Source organism: Lissotriton helveticus, chromosome 1_1 (assembly GCF_964261635.1).
Source record: "Lissotriton helveticus chromosome 1_1, aLisHel1.1, whole genome shotgun sequence".
Lineage (NCBI taxonomy): Eukaryota > Metazoa > Chordata > Amphibia > Caudata > Salamandridae > Lissotriton > Lissotriton helveticus.
The window spans coordinates 895272674-895292546 of NC_136057.1; the positions used below are offsets into that span (position 1 = coordinate 895272674).

Sequence of the window (19873 nt, forward strand, 5' to 3'; positions counted from 1 at the left end):
CCCGGGGGAGTATCTCCGCGCCTTTGAAAACCTTTTTCAGCTTGTGACAGTAGATATGCAGATTTCACTCGTTAGGAAATAGGAAGGTTTTTAACTGTTTTTTAAACGGGAGATATTCCTGACAGAGTCTCAAAGAGAGAGGGAGGCTGTTCCACAACCTTGGTCCAGCGATAGATAGAGCTCTTCCGCCTTGCCTGGTCTTTCTGGCTCTGGGGACCTGTAGTAGAGCTTGTTCATTGGATCTCAAGGATCGTACCGGTTTATAGAGGGAGAATCTGCTATTTAAATACTCTGGACCTTTATTCTGGAGACTTTTGTGTATAGTGCACCCTATCTTGTACTTCACCCTTTGTTTAATGGGCAACCAATGTAAGGTGTTCAAAAGAGGCTTTGATGGTGTACGGGGAGGTTTATTTAGGACAAGACGGGCCGCAGTGTTCTGGACTACTTGCAATCTCGCAATAACTCCCTCGTTTGCTGATAGGAGCATCCCGTTGCAGTAGTCCAGACGACTCATTATTAGGGCCTGCACTAATGTTCTCCTAGTTGAGTCAGGGAGCATAGGGAAAACTTTCCTCAACATGGCGATCACATGAAAACATGAGCTCACCACTTGGTTGCTGTATTGTTTCAGAGAGAGCTCCTGGTCCAGGCGCACCCCGAGATTTTTTACCACCTGCTTTGGCTCTGGGACTGGGCCAAGATCTTGCGGCCACCAGTCTGGGGACCATAGGAGCTTTGCCTCACCGAACAGCATCACTTCCGTTTTTGCAACATTACATTGCAGGAAGTTAGATGCCATCCAGTGGGCCACTGCCTTCATCCCCGTGGAGAAAGAGTTCCTGACCGTATCCGTAAGATGTTTAAACGGGAAGAGGAGTTGGGTGTCATCCGCGTATGACATAGGGATGAACCCATGGGATCTCATGATGTTTGCCAGGGGGGGCCACATAGATATTGAACAGGGTCGGGCTTAAGCAGGAACCCTGTGGCACCCCCTTTGATATCCCCAACTCCTCTGACCGGTAGGCACCCAAGGTGACCGTCTGGGTGCGGTCTGTCAGGAAACTCCTTAACCATGCCAGGGCTCCACCTTCCAGACCGATGTTCACGAGTCTGGTAGTCATGATGTCGTGTGACACGGTGTCAAACGCCGCAGACAGATCCAATAGAACCAGGATGACAGAATAGCCCCCATCCTGGTACATATGTAGATCGTCTGCGACTGACAGCAAGGTGGTCTCGGTGCTGTGTCTTGGCCTGAAACCCGACTGGGAGGGATCCAGTCCGTGTGTCTCCTCGACGAAACTGGACAGATGGCCATTAACGAATTTCTCTATCATCTTGCCCATAAAGGGGAGGAGAGAGATGGGTAGTAGGTTGGCACGATCCGTCCAAGGAATGGTGGTGTTCTTCCTTAACGGTCTTACCAGAGCCCGTTTCCAATCTCTTGGAACTTCTCCCATGCTTAATGATAGATTAATTAGTTTCTGGATATCTGGACCAAGAGTTTCGGCCAACATAGGCATAATACGGGCGGGAACAGTATCCTGTGGACTACCGCTCTTAATCACTTTTGTAAGGGCAATGACTTCCTCTAAGGAAATAAGGGGGACATTTTTTAGGCTATTGGCCTGTGTGTTCTGCTGTATACTATTGTGAGGGGGGTTATTAAGATCGGCTACTTCGGTCGATTTAGTGGCCAATGTCTTTGCATAGATCGTCTCAATTTTTTCCATAAAGAAGTGTGAGATCCCATCGCATAGTTCTTGAGAAGCAACCTCCGCCGTCTCGCAAGCTACAGGCTTGGTGAAAGTTTGCAGGATTTGAAAAAGGACTTTAGAGTCCTTCCCTGCCTCTGCAAGTTGTGTAGCAATATGGCTTTTCCGAGCCGTCCTTATTGCCTTATGATAAGATCTGAGGGATGTTAAGTAGCCTTGTTTATCCTCCAGATTTCGGGATTGTCTCCATACTTTTTCCAGCTTCCTGGACTTTTGTTTCATATGTCTCAGGTCTTCGGAGTACCAGACTTCTTGTCTGGCTGCTTGGCGGGGTTTATACGTTTTCTGTGGGATGATGCCATCAATTGCTTCATTTACAGCATTTACAAACCGATTAAGCTCCATTGGCATTATACCCTTGTGATCATTAATTATAGGAGCCTTATAGGCTTCTCGGAAGGTGTCCTGTGTTAATTTGTGCCATGGTCTTCTTTTGGTCGCTAAGGCGGTCGGTGCACTTGATTTGTTCATGGGCTTAGTGTAAAATTTTAAGATAAAATGATCTGTCCATTCTACTTGAGTGGGAGGTGTACACATATTTAAAAATGAGTTGGGAAACACCAAATCCAACGTGTGACCTGCCTCATGTGTGGGTCCCTGATTCATTTTATTTAGATGTCACTAATCCTAGTTTCATGGATTAAACAAACCAACTGGATAATTTCCTGTGGTGGAGGTGGGTACTGGACAATGTGCATGGTAGATACTGATATTTACCCATTTAATTTGAATACCACAATTAGCAATTTTATTGAATAAAAGCTTTAAAAATGACCAAGGCGAGCACTCAAAACTTACTCCAGGAGGCGGAAATAGGGATTAGAATGCAAATATAGTATAACTAATAATTGCACTTGACTAAAATCGAGCTCCAGCTGAGTTATAATCTTTTAAGTTTGCCTGATTTAGAGGAGGTGAATTTACATATGTGTGTCTGTGTGCAAAGTCTCTTGTGACGGGATAATGGAAAGTTGGCCACCCTACCGATAGACCCTAGCACATGATCAGGGGCGTAACACAGGCCCCTGCAGCCCCCAAGCTCCAGGGGGACCCCTCAGCACAGCACTCTGGCTGGAGAGCTCCTGATTGAGCCCGGAGGGGGCCCCTCCACGTACCTTGCAGTGAGGTCTCCTCAAGTTTTGTTCCGCCAGTGCACATGATACAGCTCCCACAGGGTTACACTTCTTGCCCCTGTTCTTAAAAATCACCATAAAGGTGACTTTAAAAATCAGAAGCAGAGATACTAGTTCATGGTAACCAGAGTTATCCATAAAAAATTGCTAATTCTTTGTTTTTATTTCTTTTGTGAGCCTGCGTTTCCTTAACAGACACTTAGATACAGCAAATACCGTGAACCAGAACAGGTAAGTTCACTGATTTTCTTTGCTTCTGTGGGTTGTATCAGGCACATCATCAAGCATTCCACAAATTAAATTGTCCTTAGGTTGTTTCTGTGCTGGTTGTTTAGTATTTGTTGTACATCTTTTTGTAATGTTCCTCTGGGCACATCTTGGCAATTAAAAAATGGAAGAAATCTTTCCTGGGAGCCCAAAATTGGGGTGTGAGGGAGAGCATCATGAAGGGGAAGGCCATGAAGGGCAATATTATATGGAGCAAGGTGAATCGATGGCAGATTTTGAACTATTTATGTATTTATGTTATACAAATTCTCCCCTACCCACCTACTCTCCCACTGAAATAGACCACAAAGAAAAATGTGATAGTAATGCTGGGTCATGATGCAAAAGAGACATTAAATTTGCAAAGCCTGTGGAGCTATATAAATGCACATCTAAGTTTGCATTGTGATTTGTAATTACTATTATGAATCGCAGATCACAAATTTAACGTTGCAAGGGAAAGTAGGCGTTTGGCTCCTATTGCAACTTGGAATGGCATGCAGAAATACTTTACAACTGTTGCTGTCAAAAATCATGGAATGAGTTATAGCCTGTTGAGTAAAGACATTAGCCTTTCCCAACAGTAAGCTATCAATAGTTAACAGCTTATATAGTGCTTGTGCAACCATAATACTTTCGCATGTAATTCCACTCAAAGGGCACTCTCCTCATCAGTTGAGTCTTGTCTTTTTTTTTTTATAAACTTTTAAATTGTAATGATTTTTCATATTTGTCATTAATACATTAATTTAATGCTAGTTCCTTTTCTATTCTTTTACTCACCCCCTGCTATTCCTTTTGTTCATGCAGCATCTACAGTCTATGTGTAATGCCAATAGAAATGGTGAACAAAGCCTTACATTTTCTTGCTTTTGTCTGATATGTAAGAACCAAAAAGAGTCCACCCGTATTTTAAATAACACTCCTACCAATGGTCTTAGTTATCGTTTAAGGACAATTATGAGTTTCCTTAAAATAACCCAACCCACCAAGATATCCCATGGTGGCATGCTTCATCATCAGGTTCTTCCCGCTACGAGATGGGGCATGCTACAACCAATGGAGATGTGGGAGCACTTTGTAGGGTGCTGACTATTAGGCGAAGGTGATATGAGAGTGGGAGGATCAAACAAGTGAGTTAAACAATACCTGGCTAAGTGGAACCTACGATTTATTAAATCCTGTAGCTGGTATTGTTAAAAAGGGGGGGAGCGGAGAAATACACTATGATGGGTGTCAGGCTTGAAACATGTAGACCAGGAGACAATCTCCTAAGGCTTTTCATCAGGACCAGAGTAAATGATCCCTTGTTCCACTCTTTAAAACTACCATGTTGATCTTCTTAATTATTATTAAGGTGAATAAAAAATATATAAATGATGAAAAAAATTATTTTCATGCAAATACAATACCCAATTGGTATATTCCTTATTATAGATATTATTTTTGACTAATTAAGGCCCAATGAGCTCTGCACCGGAGGGAAGAGGCGCTTGTAGTCACACAGTCTTCAAAACTGCACCCTTGCCCTGCAGAGTGTGCCTGCCCATGGCTCCGAAGACTTCGGAGCCATGGGCAGGCAAACTATTTACGTAAGTTAGGAGGCTGAGTCCACAGCGAACCTGACCTCTTTCTCCCCCCTTGTTTGATTTGTGATATGTAAGAACAACAATGCTGAATTTGCAGCATCTTGCAAGTAAAGTGTCCAATGCAAATCTGTTTTGCAAAACCATGGATCTGCTTGCTTCATATTCAGTGTTTAGTACCATTAAAGCTCCAGAAGTGCTAGTTGCCAGCTCATCAACAATCTAATCTTTTCATCATTCAGTATTACTTATACTCATGGTATTATTGCACCAAAATGTTTCCCAATAACTGGGTTCCATCTTCTGCACTTGTGGGTCTGTGTAATGGTGTCATTGTTAATCCATCTATATTATATATATGATACATCTTAGGAAACAGTTTATCTAAATAGCAAATATCCTCCCAATCATCAGGTCACTGCAAGTACGCGTCTTGTCCACAAACAAAATAAACTCCAGGAATTGCAGTTTTTTTCCTTGTAAAATTTGCCACGTGCCTCTCATTATTTTGAATGTATCTTCCCAGTGTGTCTGGTTCTACTGTGTGTTCCACTTTTGAAAACATACATTTTTCCTTTTTGACTTCTGTCTAACTTCAGCTTTGGGTAAACCATTTTCTTTTTAAATTTGTCTTCTTCTTTCTTTTAAATTTTTTTTAACAAATCATTTTCTCTAACCTTATTTGAAATGTTAATGTTCCTTCTATCTTTCACCATAATAAAGACTTTCTCTAAAGGTCTCATTAAACAGGTTAGGTTGCTTTGGTAGGCCTTAACACTATCTATTGGCATATAAGAAAACATTCAGAACCTTAAAAGAAACAGCGGCCTAGTTGCAAACTTCTTTAGATCCAAATATAAATTTCACATAGCTATGAAATATCTGATAGACTGCTTATTTTACTCAAATCAAAGATATTTATCAATGCAGCACAAACAGAAATAACTAGCTTTTACATGGTCTACTTTCAAAGATTTTATTATTTTTTTCATAAACCACATGGCTGTAATCTGAACAGCGCAATAAACCAAGGCAATGATCACATTACGAAGTTATAAGCTGCTTATCGAAAGTTTATTTTAAAATATTCACATTACTTGCATTGATTGAACCTGTATGATTGGCAATTTGATCTTTTTGACTAATCATCTACATAAAACTGTAAAACATGAGGTATCAATCATTCTTTTAACTCTACTTGATACTTTTGCACTTTAATGGACTTGATTGTCTAAATAAAGTATTTTTGATCTGATTACAGACATGTAAAGAATGAAAACTTCCATATAGCACATGAATCCCCGGGAGCGTTTTGGCGCTGGTATCTGCTAAACATAATCATTGAGGCAAGAGCTTATAACAGAGCAAATCACCAGGTGCAAGAAACCACCAGGTCTTAAGGTGGTTCCTGAAACTGAACAAGTTGGCTTGACGCCTGGGCTGTACCAGTAAATTATTCCAAAGTTGGCACATGACGTGGACAAAACTTCTGCCACCACTTGTGATTCTCTTAATTTTAGGCATGTTGACTGTTCTCTAGGTAACTGAATGCAAGGTTCTTTTGGGGTGATATCAGGAGAAGATCCTCTTTAGGTAGTCAAGACCTCTGCCATACAGAGACCCATGTGCCATGTAAAGTCCTTAAAAGCAGTTCTATTCTTTACAGGGAGCCAATGGAACTCCACTAGAATCTTTGAAACTGGCACAAACTTGGTAACCTTCCTAAGGAGTCGGGCTGCTGCATTCTGCAGAGTTTGAAGTTTCTTTAGTGCTCATTGAGGAATGCCTTTTAATGAGGCATTACAATAATGCAGCTTGGATAACACCAGAGCTCTAACCAGATTTCAGCAGATCATTTGGTGTGAAGGGAAGAACTTTTCTTAAAGTGCACAATAAAAAAACACAAGATGAGGTAAGTTTGTTGATATGAGCATTGAAAGACAGGGTGGAATAACAAATGATCCCCAAATTTCTAACCGGATATTGAAGTGGGAGGGTGGGCCAGAGTCTGAGGCCACCAAGATTTGTCACAGAAGGTAGTGTCCCTGCCAAAAATAACAACCTCAGTTTTAGCCGCTTCATCGCGGCCCAAATTCCGCTGCGGTGTTGTTCATCCACTCAACCACTGCGCCCATACTGCCAGAGATTGACAAAACAACTTGAGTGTCATCTGCGTATGCAACTGATGAGCAGCCAAATGTATGGATTAACCCGGTCAGAGGGGCCATGTAAAACTTGAAGACTGTGGGGCTCGACGACGACCCCTGCGGAATGCCACACTGCAATGTGAAAGGCTTAGATACAGAATCCCCCCGTGCAACCAATTGTTCCCTGTCGGAAAGAAAGGAGCATAAAAGATCGATAGCTGAACTACTGATTCCAATCTTCACAAGGCAATTCAGTAGAACATAGTGACTCACGGTGTCAAAGGCTGCAGATAGATCCAACAGGATCATCTCCGCCTTCCGCTCATTGTTCATGATGCTCCTTACGTCCTCTGTTGCCACTACCAGAGCTGACACAGTGCTATGATTTGGCCTGAAGACAAATTAAGCAGAATCAAAGACTATTAACCCCAAAAACTCAGAAAGTACAATGTACGTGTGCTGCTCGAGAATTTGTGCAGAGAAGGGAAAGCAGGATATGGGACGATAATTCTTCATCTCCTTCTAATTCAATGAAGGTTTCTTCAGCAGAGGGAGGATGGAGGCCTTTTTCCATTCAGGAGGGAAATGGCCTGAACCAATGATGGTATTCAGAAGTATGGTTAATGGAGTAACAACATCTCTGCTATATCTTGAAAGATTCTTGGCGGTCAGGGATCAGAAAGGGCTCATGATTTAGTTTGTCTAACAAGGTCTACTACTCCTTTAGAGGAGATAGAAGGAAAATTACAGAAAATGTTCCTATTGGGAATTGCCCTTTTTGTTTCCAAGACCAGGCTAGTAGTCACATTGCTGGAGTTCAGTTCCCCATATATTTCCTCCACTTTGTTTTTAAACATAGACAGTATAAATAATACCAAGATGTGTCCATTTCTGTTGCTTGTAGGTGTAAATTCATGCTTTGCACTAGTGGCACTCTAGAAAGTATTAAATCCTAGTTTGAAAAAAAATATTCAAAAATGTCTTCACCTATATACTAATGTGAGCAATATGCTACATGAGACGCGCATGACCAGGGAATGTGATGGTAAATAACCTCTTCTGCTGCTGCTGATGGTAAGTGGGCGCAAACATAAGTCTTGTGCCTCCATAGCCTGTGTGTATTCTTGCACTAACCTACAATAAATGTTAGTTGTGTAATCATCTTTCCTGTAGCTTGCAAATGATGCTTTCAAGTGCTTCTCATCTGTTGTGTGTGTAAATGTCTTAGTTGCATTAGTAGATCTAAATTCTTTATAAGGTTTGAAATAGTACCCCACTAACACTATTATAATCATTATTACTGTTACTACAAAAATAGTAACATAATAATCTTGCATCTCTTTCTAAGGCAACACATCCTTATTTGTAACCAGATCTTTTAAGCAAGGTGTACAGATATAGCTTAACAATTCAATTCATAGTTTTCTCCAAAACATCTTGCAAATTGTTTATTCAAACAGTCTCCCATCACATAGTTTCTTTAAATTCAAAATCTTTTAACAGACAACCTTAGTTCTACTCCGTGTTCTTCTAAAAAGTTATCCCCAATCTTCTACCACAACCTTGGGCATAGGTAAATCTTCTTAAAACAAAAAATAGAATATTTATTTTCTGTATTTTGGCACTTTAAGCAATTTTAGTTTTTTTAATGTTTCTCAATATTTTCTACAAACCTTAATTAAACTTCTTTATCCAAATGTTATCGAAGTGATATCATGAAGTTTAAACAATTCAGATTTTATGTCGCACAGTTCATCCAATGATACATTCAGTACTTGCTCCACGTAGTAAGACTATTTAGGTGCAGAATACCTTCCTTCAACAGTGCACTCTCGCTCTTTTTGATCTTCCTGATCTTTGTTGTCCTTCCTCTGTGTCCCTTTAACTGATCGACTCTTGTCTCCTCAGTGATGGCCAGTAGTATTCGATCAACTGACACACTTGTTTTCAATCTCCTTTGACCATAGTTTGATGGTCATTGAACATTGCGGGCAACTTCTCTTGTTTGTGTCCTTGTTCCTTCACCCAGATTGTGAATCTGGTTTATGTGTTGATGCTGTTTTATTAGTTTTCTCAACTTGAGGTTAAGTCTCTTCTTTGTCAGAGACATCAATGCCATTTTGTGCAATAACAGGCACTTGATTTGGTGCAACTGTTTGCAGTGCTTCACCCTTTTCTTTTCCTTGCTGCTGTTGTGATCTTTGCGTCGCTGCTCTTTGATGTTCAGCTTGCGGTGTTGCAGTCACCAGTGCTCTTCATTCAAGTTCAAAGAACACAATTTCCTCATATGGATTTCTTACTCTTCTAGTATGTGATACATGCACCCAATTTGGTACTCCAGCAAACTTAACAGCAGGGTTTGTGACCAAGATCACTTGAAAGGGGTCTATCAATCTCGGTTCCTGACAAGTCTTTCAAATGAACTTCTTGATCACTACCCAATATCCCAGATTTTGGTCATGGCACTGTTCTCTCTGTGGATCTAGAGTGGCAGCTGCACCCTGGTGAGAGACAGAACTCACCACATCAACTAATCCCTTTCAGTAATTGAGTAACATATCATCTGTGTTGCTCACAAGTGTATTTGCAGGCACAGCAGACAATCTCATAACCCACCCCATGAAGATTGCCTGAGGTGATAAACCAGTCTTCCTATCAGGAATCCTCATGAATACTAAAGGTAAAGCATCAGGCCATTTCAGTGGTGTTGAAGCACAAACTTTTGCCAAACGAGACTTTATGGCTCCATTGAGTTACTCAAAGCTCCCAGAAGATTTAGGCCGATAGCTGCAATCTAATCTTTCTTCAATCTGTAGTACTGCACACAACATCCTCAGGACCTCATTGTTAAAGTGAGTCTTTCGATCTGACTCCAGAAAAACAGACATACCATACCTGGGTATCAACTGGTGCAATAACAGTTTGGCTACATGAGGCTGTTGTGTCTTGTTGGGTAGGCTTCACACAGTGCGGGAAAATGCACACTGTGACCAGGACACATCTTAGCCAGTTGCAAACAGTCATCTCAATAAGTTCCATCTGCATTCTATTGAAAGAACCACCTGATGTGACTCAATGTGATGGGAGTTCTTTTCCCCACATTCATTTCTTGATATGTCACAGAGTGATGGCATAATTCTTCTGCAAGCATCCTAAAACTAGGGTTAAACTAATTTTGTCTAAATAACCTCACTATTGCATCTCTCCCTAAATGTGTGTCCATGGAATTGTCGAGCTATTGGGAACAATAAACTATCAGGTAACACTTGTCTCTCATCAGATGACATCTATATGTCCTATTCATTTTGCCACAAACTGCTTTGCCCCAATCTTGCTGTTCTGCTTCTGAAACATTTTCTTGTACTCCTTGAACTCTTCTCATGTATCAGCTACTGACATCAACATTGAAAAGACAGTGCCTTTCTCAGATGTACATGCAAATGCTCTGTTAAATGTGCAGGCCACTAGAACTCAATACCGTGCAATTTTATCAGCGTACCTGTTTCCCACATCAATGTGACCATTGCCGCTTTGGTGAGCTGCGCATTTAAACACTGCAATGTAGACAACAGCAGTGCTTCTAAAAGGTTCCTTACATGTTTGCCATTGCGAATGATGATTCAGAAGAGGTCATAAAGCAAGCCTCTCTGTGGCCACAATTACCGAAAGCCATGGACAACACCAAAGCCATACTATCTGTAAATATAGTTACTGTTAATTGGGCTGTCAACATGCAAGCTCTTGTAAGGGCAATTAATTCTGCAACTTGTGCTGAGGTCATACTCCGCAGCCACGAAGCTTCCACGATGTCATTAATTGTGCAGACAGCATAAGCTGCTCTTAGGATACCTTCATCGTTTCTTGAGCATGAGCCATCAATAAAAATTATATAATCAAACTCATTCAAAGGTTCCTCTTTAATGTCGTGTCTTGGCTTTGTGCAAAAATCTGTGACATCTATGCAATCCTGTTCAACTTCATCACAAGCATTTTTATTTATGGTCAACAAGATTGATGGATTCAAAATATGACCATGTTTTAAACTCACATTTTCGGCAGGTAGTATCTACTGCTTGTACTTTGTAATTCTATTGGGAGCCATGTACAGCGTTTTTATTTGCGTAATCAATATCTCTACAGAGTGTGGAACCATTATAGTTAAAGGATGTACCATCACTATGCTCTCCCTCTGTTCGATGCTTATACTAACGGCCGCAACCGCTTTGTCAGAGGGACAGTCATGAGGCTAAGGGGTCGAGAGGTTGTCAGAGTAAGCTACAGGCTTTTGAGCATCTCCATGCATCTGTGTAAGCACTGAGAGAGTGCAGCGCTCCCTCTCACTGCAAAACAATGTAAACATCGTACTGTAATCAGGCATTCCTAGTGCCAGGGCACAACAGACTTTCTCTCGGCTCTAGGAAATCTTTCAAACCATTGTTGTCCCATGGAACCTGATCAGGCACATCTTTGTGTGTCCGCCTCAGTGAAGACTTAGCCACTAGGGAAAGGTTTGGTATCCACTGCCTACAGAAGCTTGACATTCCCACGAACATCCTGACTTCTCTCTGTGTTCAGGGTGGTCGGTTTCCACCCTTTATGGTGACACTTTTCTGGCTCCTTTCTCAATGTTATGTCCCACATACTGCACTACTTCTTGACAGTATTGCAATAGGGATTTAGAAGGTCAATCGTATCCTGCTTACTAGCTTGTAGTGTTCCCGGTGCCACAAGTAGGTCATCTATATATTGCACGCGAACTGAATTTAAAGGCATATGTAATGACTCCAGATTCTTTTTCAAGATCTGGTTAAAGATGGAAGGAATCTCTGTATACCCTTGTGTAACTCGGCACCATGCCAAAACTCACTGCTGAAAGTTAAAGGAAAAAGGGTATTGCCTATCTTCATTCAATAGCACTGAGAAGAAAGCCTGACAAAGATAAATATCTGTGAAGCACTCTGCAAGATCAGAAAAAGTATAATGGCTGGATTCAGTACCATGGGACAACATGGAACAACAATACTGTTAATCCCTCGGAGATCCAGCACAATCCGATATTTACCTTGGGGCTTCTGTAAAACCATGATCCGAGAGTTACATGAACTTTTAACCAATTCCCTCAAAATCTATTTCCTCAGCATGTCTTCAATAACGGGTGCTATTCCTACACTGTTTCTGGTGTCAAATTATATGGTGGTGTTCTTGGATACATTGCGTTTTGTTTTAATGTGACTCTGGCTAGTTCTAAACCTTTGATTAGTCCTATATCTTTCCCTGCGACGTCTTGTATATCTGGGTGGGTTCACTGTTTCTTGCAAAACAGTAGGTAACTCTTCAATTTTTCTCACTGGGAACAATCTTGTCGGGCAATTTTAAACTGAATGTCCTCATCATTTGTCTGGAACTCAACACTGTCCAGTGAGTAAATTGTGAAATTTAAATAGACAACAAATCTCTCTCTAACAGGTTTGCGGGTTTTGAATCACAAATTACGAATTGGTGCTTTTCCCTGAATTAATCCATTTTAACAGGAACTTCCTCTGAAACTGGGTTTGTGATCTATTTATTTAAAGCTCCTGCAACTAGTATCTTCTTTTCCGGGAGGGGTAAGTCTGGGAATTCCACTGTTCTTACAGTGGATCTGGTAGTGCCAGTATCGATGAAAAAGGATACTGGGTGGCCATTCACCTCACCTTCTATGAATGGACTACTCTGGTCTACCTTTAAGGCTGTGGCAAGCATGCAGTATTCCTCCCCCTCAGGCACCACCATTGAGAATTGCCAGAGTCAAATCCATATTTATCAAATACAAAAAACTGTTGAAATGTGTTCTGATTTTGAAATGGGTTCAAATTTTGCTTTTGGCAACCGATTTGAATTACATTTAGGGTTTCCCATATTAAGTGAGACTTGTACTTGCATCATCGGGACCTGTTCCAGCATAGGTACTTGAATCTTCTGAACTGGCACATTTTGCATTTGCTTTTGATCTCTTCCCTGTATTTGCACATTTCTGTTTAATCTATCAGGATTAATTCTACACTCTCTCTTCCAGTGCATGGTCTTGTTACACTAGTGGCAAGGAGTCATTTTCTTCAGAGTTCCAACATCCAAACCAGAATGTGGATCAAATGGAACACCTTTACCAAATCCTCCTTAAATACCCTGTATTCCAGCACCTTTGAAACCACCTTGTTTTCCTGCAAAGGATTGGTTCTGAAAACCTCTATGAGCAAACTTCAACTGGGCTAACATAAAGTTTCTCTCCTCCACTTCTTGTTCATCGCTACAATATTTGGCATATCTCAGAAATTCATCCATAAATGTAGTCTGCCAGCAGATTACACTCAGTTGGATGTGCGTACTAATTTCTGGTCTCAACCAAATAACAAACTGAGATACAAAATCTCCTATCGCTGAGGTTGGGATTCTCTTGCACTGTGTTGTTGAAGCACCTATAGCAATTGCTCATAGTAATCATGCGCTTATTTTTTTTTGTGTGTCCTTTTAATTTTCACCCAATCAAGGTTTTTCAGAGGTTCTATGCCTTTCAAGAAAGTAATCACTGCTTCATATTTTTACATGACTACACGGGATGGTTCATTAGTGTGAACCTCTCTTGTTGGCTCTTCACGTGGCCATTGTACAACAAATTTACATTTAGCCCACAAATCATTTGGCACCACAATGTCAGACAATGTATTCAAATCAATCCAAAACACTTTTGAAATTTTGACAAATCTGTCAACCTGTGTGTATCACTGCCCTGGCTTGTCTCTCAACTTCGGAAAATATGAAAGATTACCTCAGGTCCATGGTACATGGACATACACTACACACGCTATCTCTCTCAATGGATAAGCCGAAGCTTCTTCCTCATCTGGTGAACCAGTCGAGGACTTTTTATTTTCCCCACCTACTTCTGACTGTTTCTTTTTCATTTCATGCTTCTTTGACCATTTGATTTATAATCTCTCAAAATCACTCCATTTAGGGATGCATTTTACTAATTCAGTTATGTGTATACATTCCTTAAGAACGCATTGTCTCAATTGCTCCATCATCTAATTAAACCCTATAACTTCTCTCCAAAGGAACACTTTTTGAAAGGTCAACATCATGCTTTCGGGCTATGTCAGTGGTCTCTCCTTTTCAGGTTCTGCAGTAATTTTTCTTTTTCTTTCTGTCTTTCTAAGCCCTGCACCTTCCTCAAACCATTTGTGGAAACATTCCATCCTGAAATAAATGTGCCTCTCCCTGGACTATAGCTGTTGTAAATGCAATCCTTCCCCATTCGCTCAATGATTGAATCATTTGGGGCTGGTTTCCATGCATCAATCTGTGAATTTTGAGATGTCTGGAGAAACCCCAATGCAGTGACTCCTCCTACAGCTCCTTGAGCTCCTGAAGTTGGGACAATGTTCATTGGGGCAGTGGCAATTGGTCTAGCCTTCCTGTCTGTACTATTGCAATTTGTGGTAATTTTACCAGAACAGTCATAATTGAAGCAGCAACACCAGGTGTAATCACAGTTGGTGTCTGCACAACAGGTGGTGGGGCAATCTGGTGTGTCTGAAAAGGTCTCTCAACCTGCATTATACTTGGTTCAACAGGGCAGTATCCACTGTAGCACTTGTAGGTGCACTATTTTCTTTACTAGCGGTGGGGGTGCGGGTGTCGCATAAGGTGGTGGACGTGTGGCTAACATTTCTTCTAATAATTCAACCCCTGAATCACCATCTGTCTCAATCTTCTTCTCATCTTTTACACTTTCTTTTTCTTGTGTCTTATTCATTTTTCAATTTCTCATGTCCTTTAGTGGTAATAGCTGGGTATAATCTAGTTCCCTCAACTACGTCTTTTCTCCATCTCTGTCGTGCTTCATCCCATCGAGTATTTGCACTGCTCTTCTAGTCTTATTCTGATATGTCTCTCTTTCCTGGTTTCGTGCTACCATCTCCCACATATTCCTTGCTTCATATTGTGTGAGTCTAGGTGGTAGCTTCATTTTGTACAACTTTCCAATAATTATAAATTTGAAAGTACCATACCTAGGAAAACTCAATGGACCCTGTTTTTCAGTAATCTTTGTATTTTTTCTCGGAGTATTACATAGCGCGAACTTGACGCGAAGTTATCGGGTATCAGAACGCTTTCCATGAGCACCAGTTGCATTACATAAGGACACATTAATTTTTGTTAGGCATGGGGAGATTAAGTGATTTGCCCAGAATCACAGGATGTTGAGCATCGTTGCTGAGACTCGAACCTGGTTCCCCAGATTTGAGGTCGACCGCCTTAGTTGTTAGGCCACATCTTCTCCCCTTGCATCATTGACGAAGCCACAAACATGTATTCAATCCCTTTTCTGTCATCATATAATGTGCAGGTGTACCCTCAAGAGGCGCCTCTTTACCTTCTTGTATCAGAATTGTAACACCACCTCCCACAAAACTCTTAAATTATTTAAAACCTTTCATAATTTTCGCCAAAATGGACAATAACCATTTCATATATGCAATCCGAATACAATGTTTTGATTCTGTTCCGCAAACGTAAAATCTCTTTCTCCAATCCTGGCACAATTTATATCTTTGAAGACTTGTTGACCAATCTCAATGTGGTATTCACAAAACACATGACCTATCACAGTGCAGCACTTTGTCGTCATCAACCAATCACAGCGCAACAGTAAACCAACCAACAGATCTCAGTGCGGCACACTCTGAGTTATGATGAAATGAAAATAAACAATCTTTGTCTGCTCCACTAAGGAAAATCAAAAGTGACTCAACAATCAGAATATTAAGGATTTCACACTGTTCCGACTTATCATACAAATAACTTTTCTCATTCACAAGTGAAATCTCTACCAGTGGGAAATCGCCCTTTGCACAATCGGGGTGTGCTAACATCAATCGATATTAGTACAATCACAATAAATCATTATAATCCCTATCTCAATTGTGTAGTCAATGGTACCTCACAATCTACACCACAAACCATTAGCAGGGGAAAAAAAACTAACATGTATTCTACACTTTTCTCTCACGTTCAATGCTAATATCCTGGGATCTTATGCTATGCCGAGCGTGATAACGCTTTAACTTCTTCACAACAAATGTATAAATTCATTAAAACATTCATCTCACGTACCCAATATTACTTCTCAATTAATACAACAAAAAATCTGAAATCACATTGCATCACCCCATTAATACTCACTCCTTCAAAACATGCAACCGCCTTCGAAAATCACACCTATTCAATTTTCAAGTTCTGGGCATTGGGTTTTGGGACTCATGCATTATTCCAACTCAGGCATTTATTTTATAGCTCCTCCTCTCAAGACGTAAACCGTCACTGTGCTACCAGATTCTGCTGAAGCAAGAATCAATTTAAATAATATGGTTTATTGTCTCTCACAGGGCTGACTCCCGCTCCTTGAGATGACAATTTCCATTTCTTTTTCTCCTCCCCTAAGAACATATGTGACAGATATTGGCCATCATATATGTGAGCATCATAATCACAAATTTTACTTCCAAGTTCAGTCAATAATGATAGTTTGAATTAATTTTAAGGCTTTTGTTTTCATTTAAGGTTTAGTAAAATATTTGTGTTTGATTAGTTCATTACCCTAGTCAAATAACAAAATTGTTTTTAAAAGTATGGTTAGATTAAAATAATTTCCATATATAAAAGCATCAAGTATGTTCCATAAAGAGAAGAATACCTATTCTAAGAAAGGGGCAGAAACTGTGTTAAAAGGAATAAAGAGTTCAAGTTTGAGAGGAAAGAGTGAGCTAGAGCATAATGCTCAAATTCAGTTGATCAATACCTGCAGAACTTCCCATAAAGAGGTTCATAAAACTCAAAGTTTCAAGCAACTGCTGATTTCAAGTAGCAATAGCAAACCACAATCAGCAATAGGTTAAAAAAGGATGGCAAATCACTGTTCAGCCTTAAGCATGAAGCCTTCAGCATCCAGCTTCCGAGTGGTATGGGTATGGCGTATGGGAATAAGCATAAAAGGAAAGTGCTAACCTACTCTAAGAACACACACTAATGTAAACAGTTGAAAAGAAATGTTGCAGTCTATGTTGCATCTTCTTCTCCACTCATCCGATTATCTTTCGGTATTCTTCTGAGAACAGGCTCACCTCTTCTTTCCCACGTAACAGAAAATGAGCTATAGGCAGTTATCGTGAAGTGTGAAACAAATTTGCAATTGTGACTACATATGAGGTCTTTTGATTCAGACCTTCTTTTCCACAAACCTGACAACATTTGTAATCTTCTAATAAAACAAATTGCATGTTAGCTGAACAATGAACTATGTAAATCAGAAACATCAGCTGTAACGAGAAATTTTTTTGCACCATGTCTTTTGTTATACAATGAGAACAAAATATGCTATGTGCTCAACATTGCTATTCAAGTATTGCGATAAAGGTTTTTTAGCAAACATTTCAAAACGTTATTATGAATCAAAAACATTTTACAGAGTGATGTGAAACTTTCATTGAAAGGCCTAGTCATTGAAAGGTCAACTAGTAACCATTTAATGCTGATATCAGCATATAACGTCAAGCCATTTGTGAAGGAAAGCTGCTTTAAACATTTTGAGGCCTAGTACATTTTAAACGTCTTTTCAGTTCAGAATAAATTGCACGTTAATGATGCACATATGATTTTAGCTATTATATTTTGCATTTTTAATAAACCTCTATCTCAGAGCAATAGGAAGTTGCCTCAGCTGCCTGTCGCCTTCCTGTTCATAGTGACGGTTACATTCACCAGGCTTATGTAAAATCCTGGTTTGAAGCTTGGCTTTACAGGAAAGCATACTTTTGGTTTATTATGTATACTCTTTTCTTTAGTATATGTACCTGGATGGGAACAGTTTGACAGCAGAAGATTTGGTCAATTTAGGAAAGGGACTTTATAAAATTAAGGTAAGTGCTTTTAGAAGCTTAATTTATTTATGATTCAACGTAAATACTTGGCAGTATGTTGAAACGTTTGTCTTTTTCAGCTAACTCCTGAAGCTGAGAGGAAAGTGAAGCAATCTGGAGAACTTATAGAAAAAATTGTCAAGGAACAAAAGGGTAATTGAGTCATATTTCTTAGAGTATGTAGGGAAGATTTGACCCATTATATTTGAAGTCTCACCCTTTGTCCTTTTTTTCTTTCTAGTGGTTTACGGAATCACAACCGGGTTTGGGAAGTTTGCCCGAACTGTTATTCCAATTAGTAAGCTCAAGTAAGTTGTGTTTTTCTTATTACTGACTGATTCTCAGAAAGACTTTAAAATGCAACTTTAATTTGTTGCTGCAGCAAACTCAATAACAGCACAAGCAGATGTGTGTGCCAACTTTTGAAAATATGAGAAGACGGTGCGTTCCAGGGCTAAGGCAGTGGGATCAAATTGATTGTAAAGGCGTTTTCAAAAATATGCTTTGTAAATTGCACAGGGAAAATCATTTCCTCCCTATGTGATATTTTCTTCCATCCTTTTGTTCTTTATGAAGTTGTCGCTGTCGAACATCTTCACCATCGGCGGCACCCCACTGCTTCTGAGCAGTGCAGCAAGGAAAAATTAAATAACGGGGTGTTATCATTTTATTTTTCTCTACGGAGGCAGGTTGTACGGGGCGGGGCTTCTGTCAAAGTACTGGAGAAGGAGTGGTATATGCAGCTTAAGTGTGCATGACTGTTTGGCCCACAGTCTTGGGACAGCCAAACCTTCATGCGTACTTAGCATGTTCTCCACCGGGCTGTAATTCACAGCCTGGATGGAGATCATGCACAGGCTTACAGTCCCTGTCTGAATGCCGTACCAAGGCACTCAGACCAATCATGATGCTGCTGTCATGGTGACAGCAGCGTCATGATTGGCTTAGGGGAGCCTGGGTGGTTTCTGCTTCCAGGAATGAGGAAGAGCAGAGGACGACGTGAACAGGTAAGTGATGTTTATTTTATTTTTCATCCCCCCGTCATCCCTTTTCCGCAGCAGCCACCACTGATCTTCACTTCATAAAAATTAAACTTTAAGCCTTCAAAGCCAGTTCCTGTGATCTGCAAGGCAAGTAAAAATATGTCCAACAGTGTTTTTTGAATCGACCAAATGACTGTTTAATTTCAATTCTTCCCTTTAGAGCTTGTGTTTACTAGGTCCTGAACGTTCTGTATGGCTTGGCATCAGGACAGAGTGATTATGAAGACTTCAGCCAGGGTCCTTGATGCTCCTCAAAGGAGCACATGGGAGCCGCTTGTTTTGTGAAATAACACAGAGGGATTGGGCGGTTCTGCCCTGAGGACGGTGGAAAGTAACCTCAAGTGAAACCAAGAGAGGCTCCTCAAGCCCAGACCTTGGAGAGACCAGAGTCCGTTTCTCATCGTCTCCGTGTCCTGACTACCTAAGACTGAGGATGTGTGAGCTGAGGACTGCATCTGGTATAGCCAGAGATAAGCACTTGAGGATTTCCCTGCACTTTGGGATTTCCCTGCAGTTGTACTGCAAGTTCATGCCAGGGGACGGGGGCAATAGAGAAACTGTAATTTCTTTGTCAGTCACTGCTCTCAAAGACCATAGAGCATAACCTCTGGCTACCAGATGCCAAAGGAAGATGGTGTTTTTCATGAAAAGTTCTTTAAGCCAAAAGGTGTATTTTTTATTTCTAAATTCTTTTATTAGTTTGAATGATAGTCCAACTAGTAGAGAAATACAGTACTCAATTGCATGGTTAGTATTCCAGGCAAAGTTACCCAGCATAGATTCCATATTGTAACACTTTGTACCATGACTGCCATCTCCACTATTTAATGTAGCCCCTTCATTGATCCTGAATCTAGGGATCCATGTGACTTTGAAATGTGTAAGAAAAGATTAAGTGCAAGGTTAAATATCATGTCGTAGGTATTGTGCTTCCTACTCAGAGAGCATAGCTGTTCAG

The 19873-nt window shown here is 40.5% G+C and overlaps 1 protein-coding gene across 2 annotated transcripts in view; it reads left to right on the forward strand.

Moving 5' to 3' along the window:
• HAL (histidine ammonia-lyase) overlaps nt 1-19873 on the forward strand; it is a 387900-nt gene that overhangs the window by 120468 nt on the left and 247559 nt on the right. Inside the window, exons 3-6 of one of the 2 annotated variants that reach the window (XM_078675784.1) lie at nt 3118-3145; nt 17798-17872; nt 17953-18025; nt 18114-18180. In XM_078675784.1, coding sequence (XP_078531910.1) covers nt 3118-3145; nt 17798-17872; nt 17953-18025; nt 18114-18180 — 243 coding nt within the window. The remainder of the gene's footprint in view (nt 1-3117; nt 3146-17797; nt 17873-17952; nt 18026-18113; nt 18181-19873) is intronic. The other variant, XM_078675792.1, reaches the window with a different exon arrangement.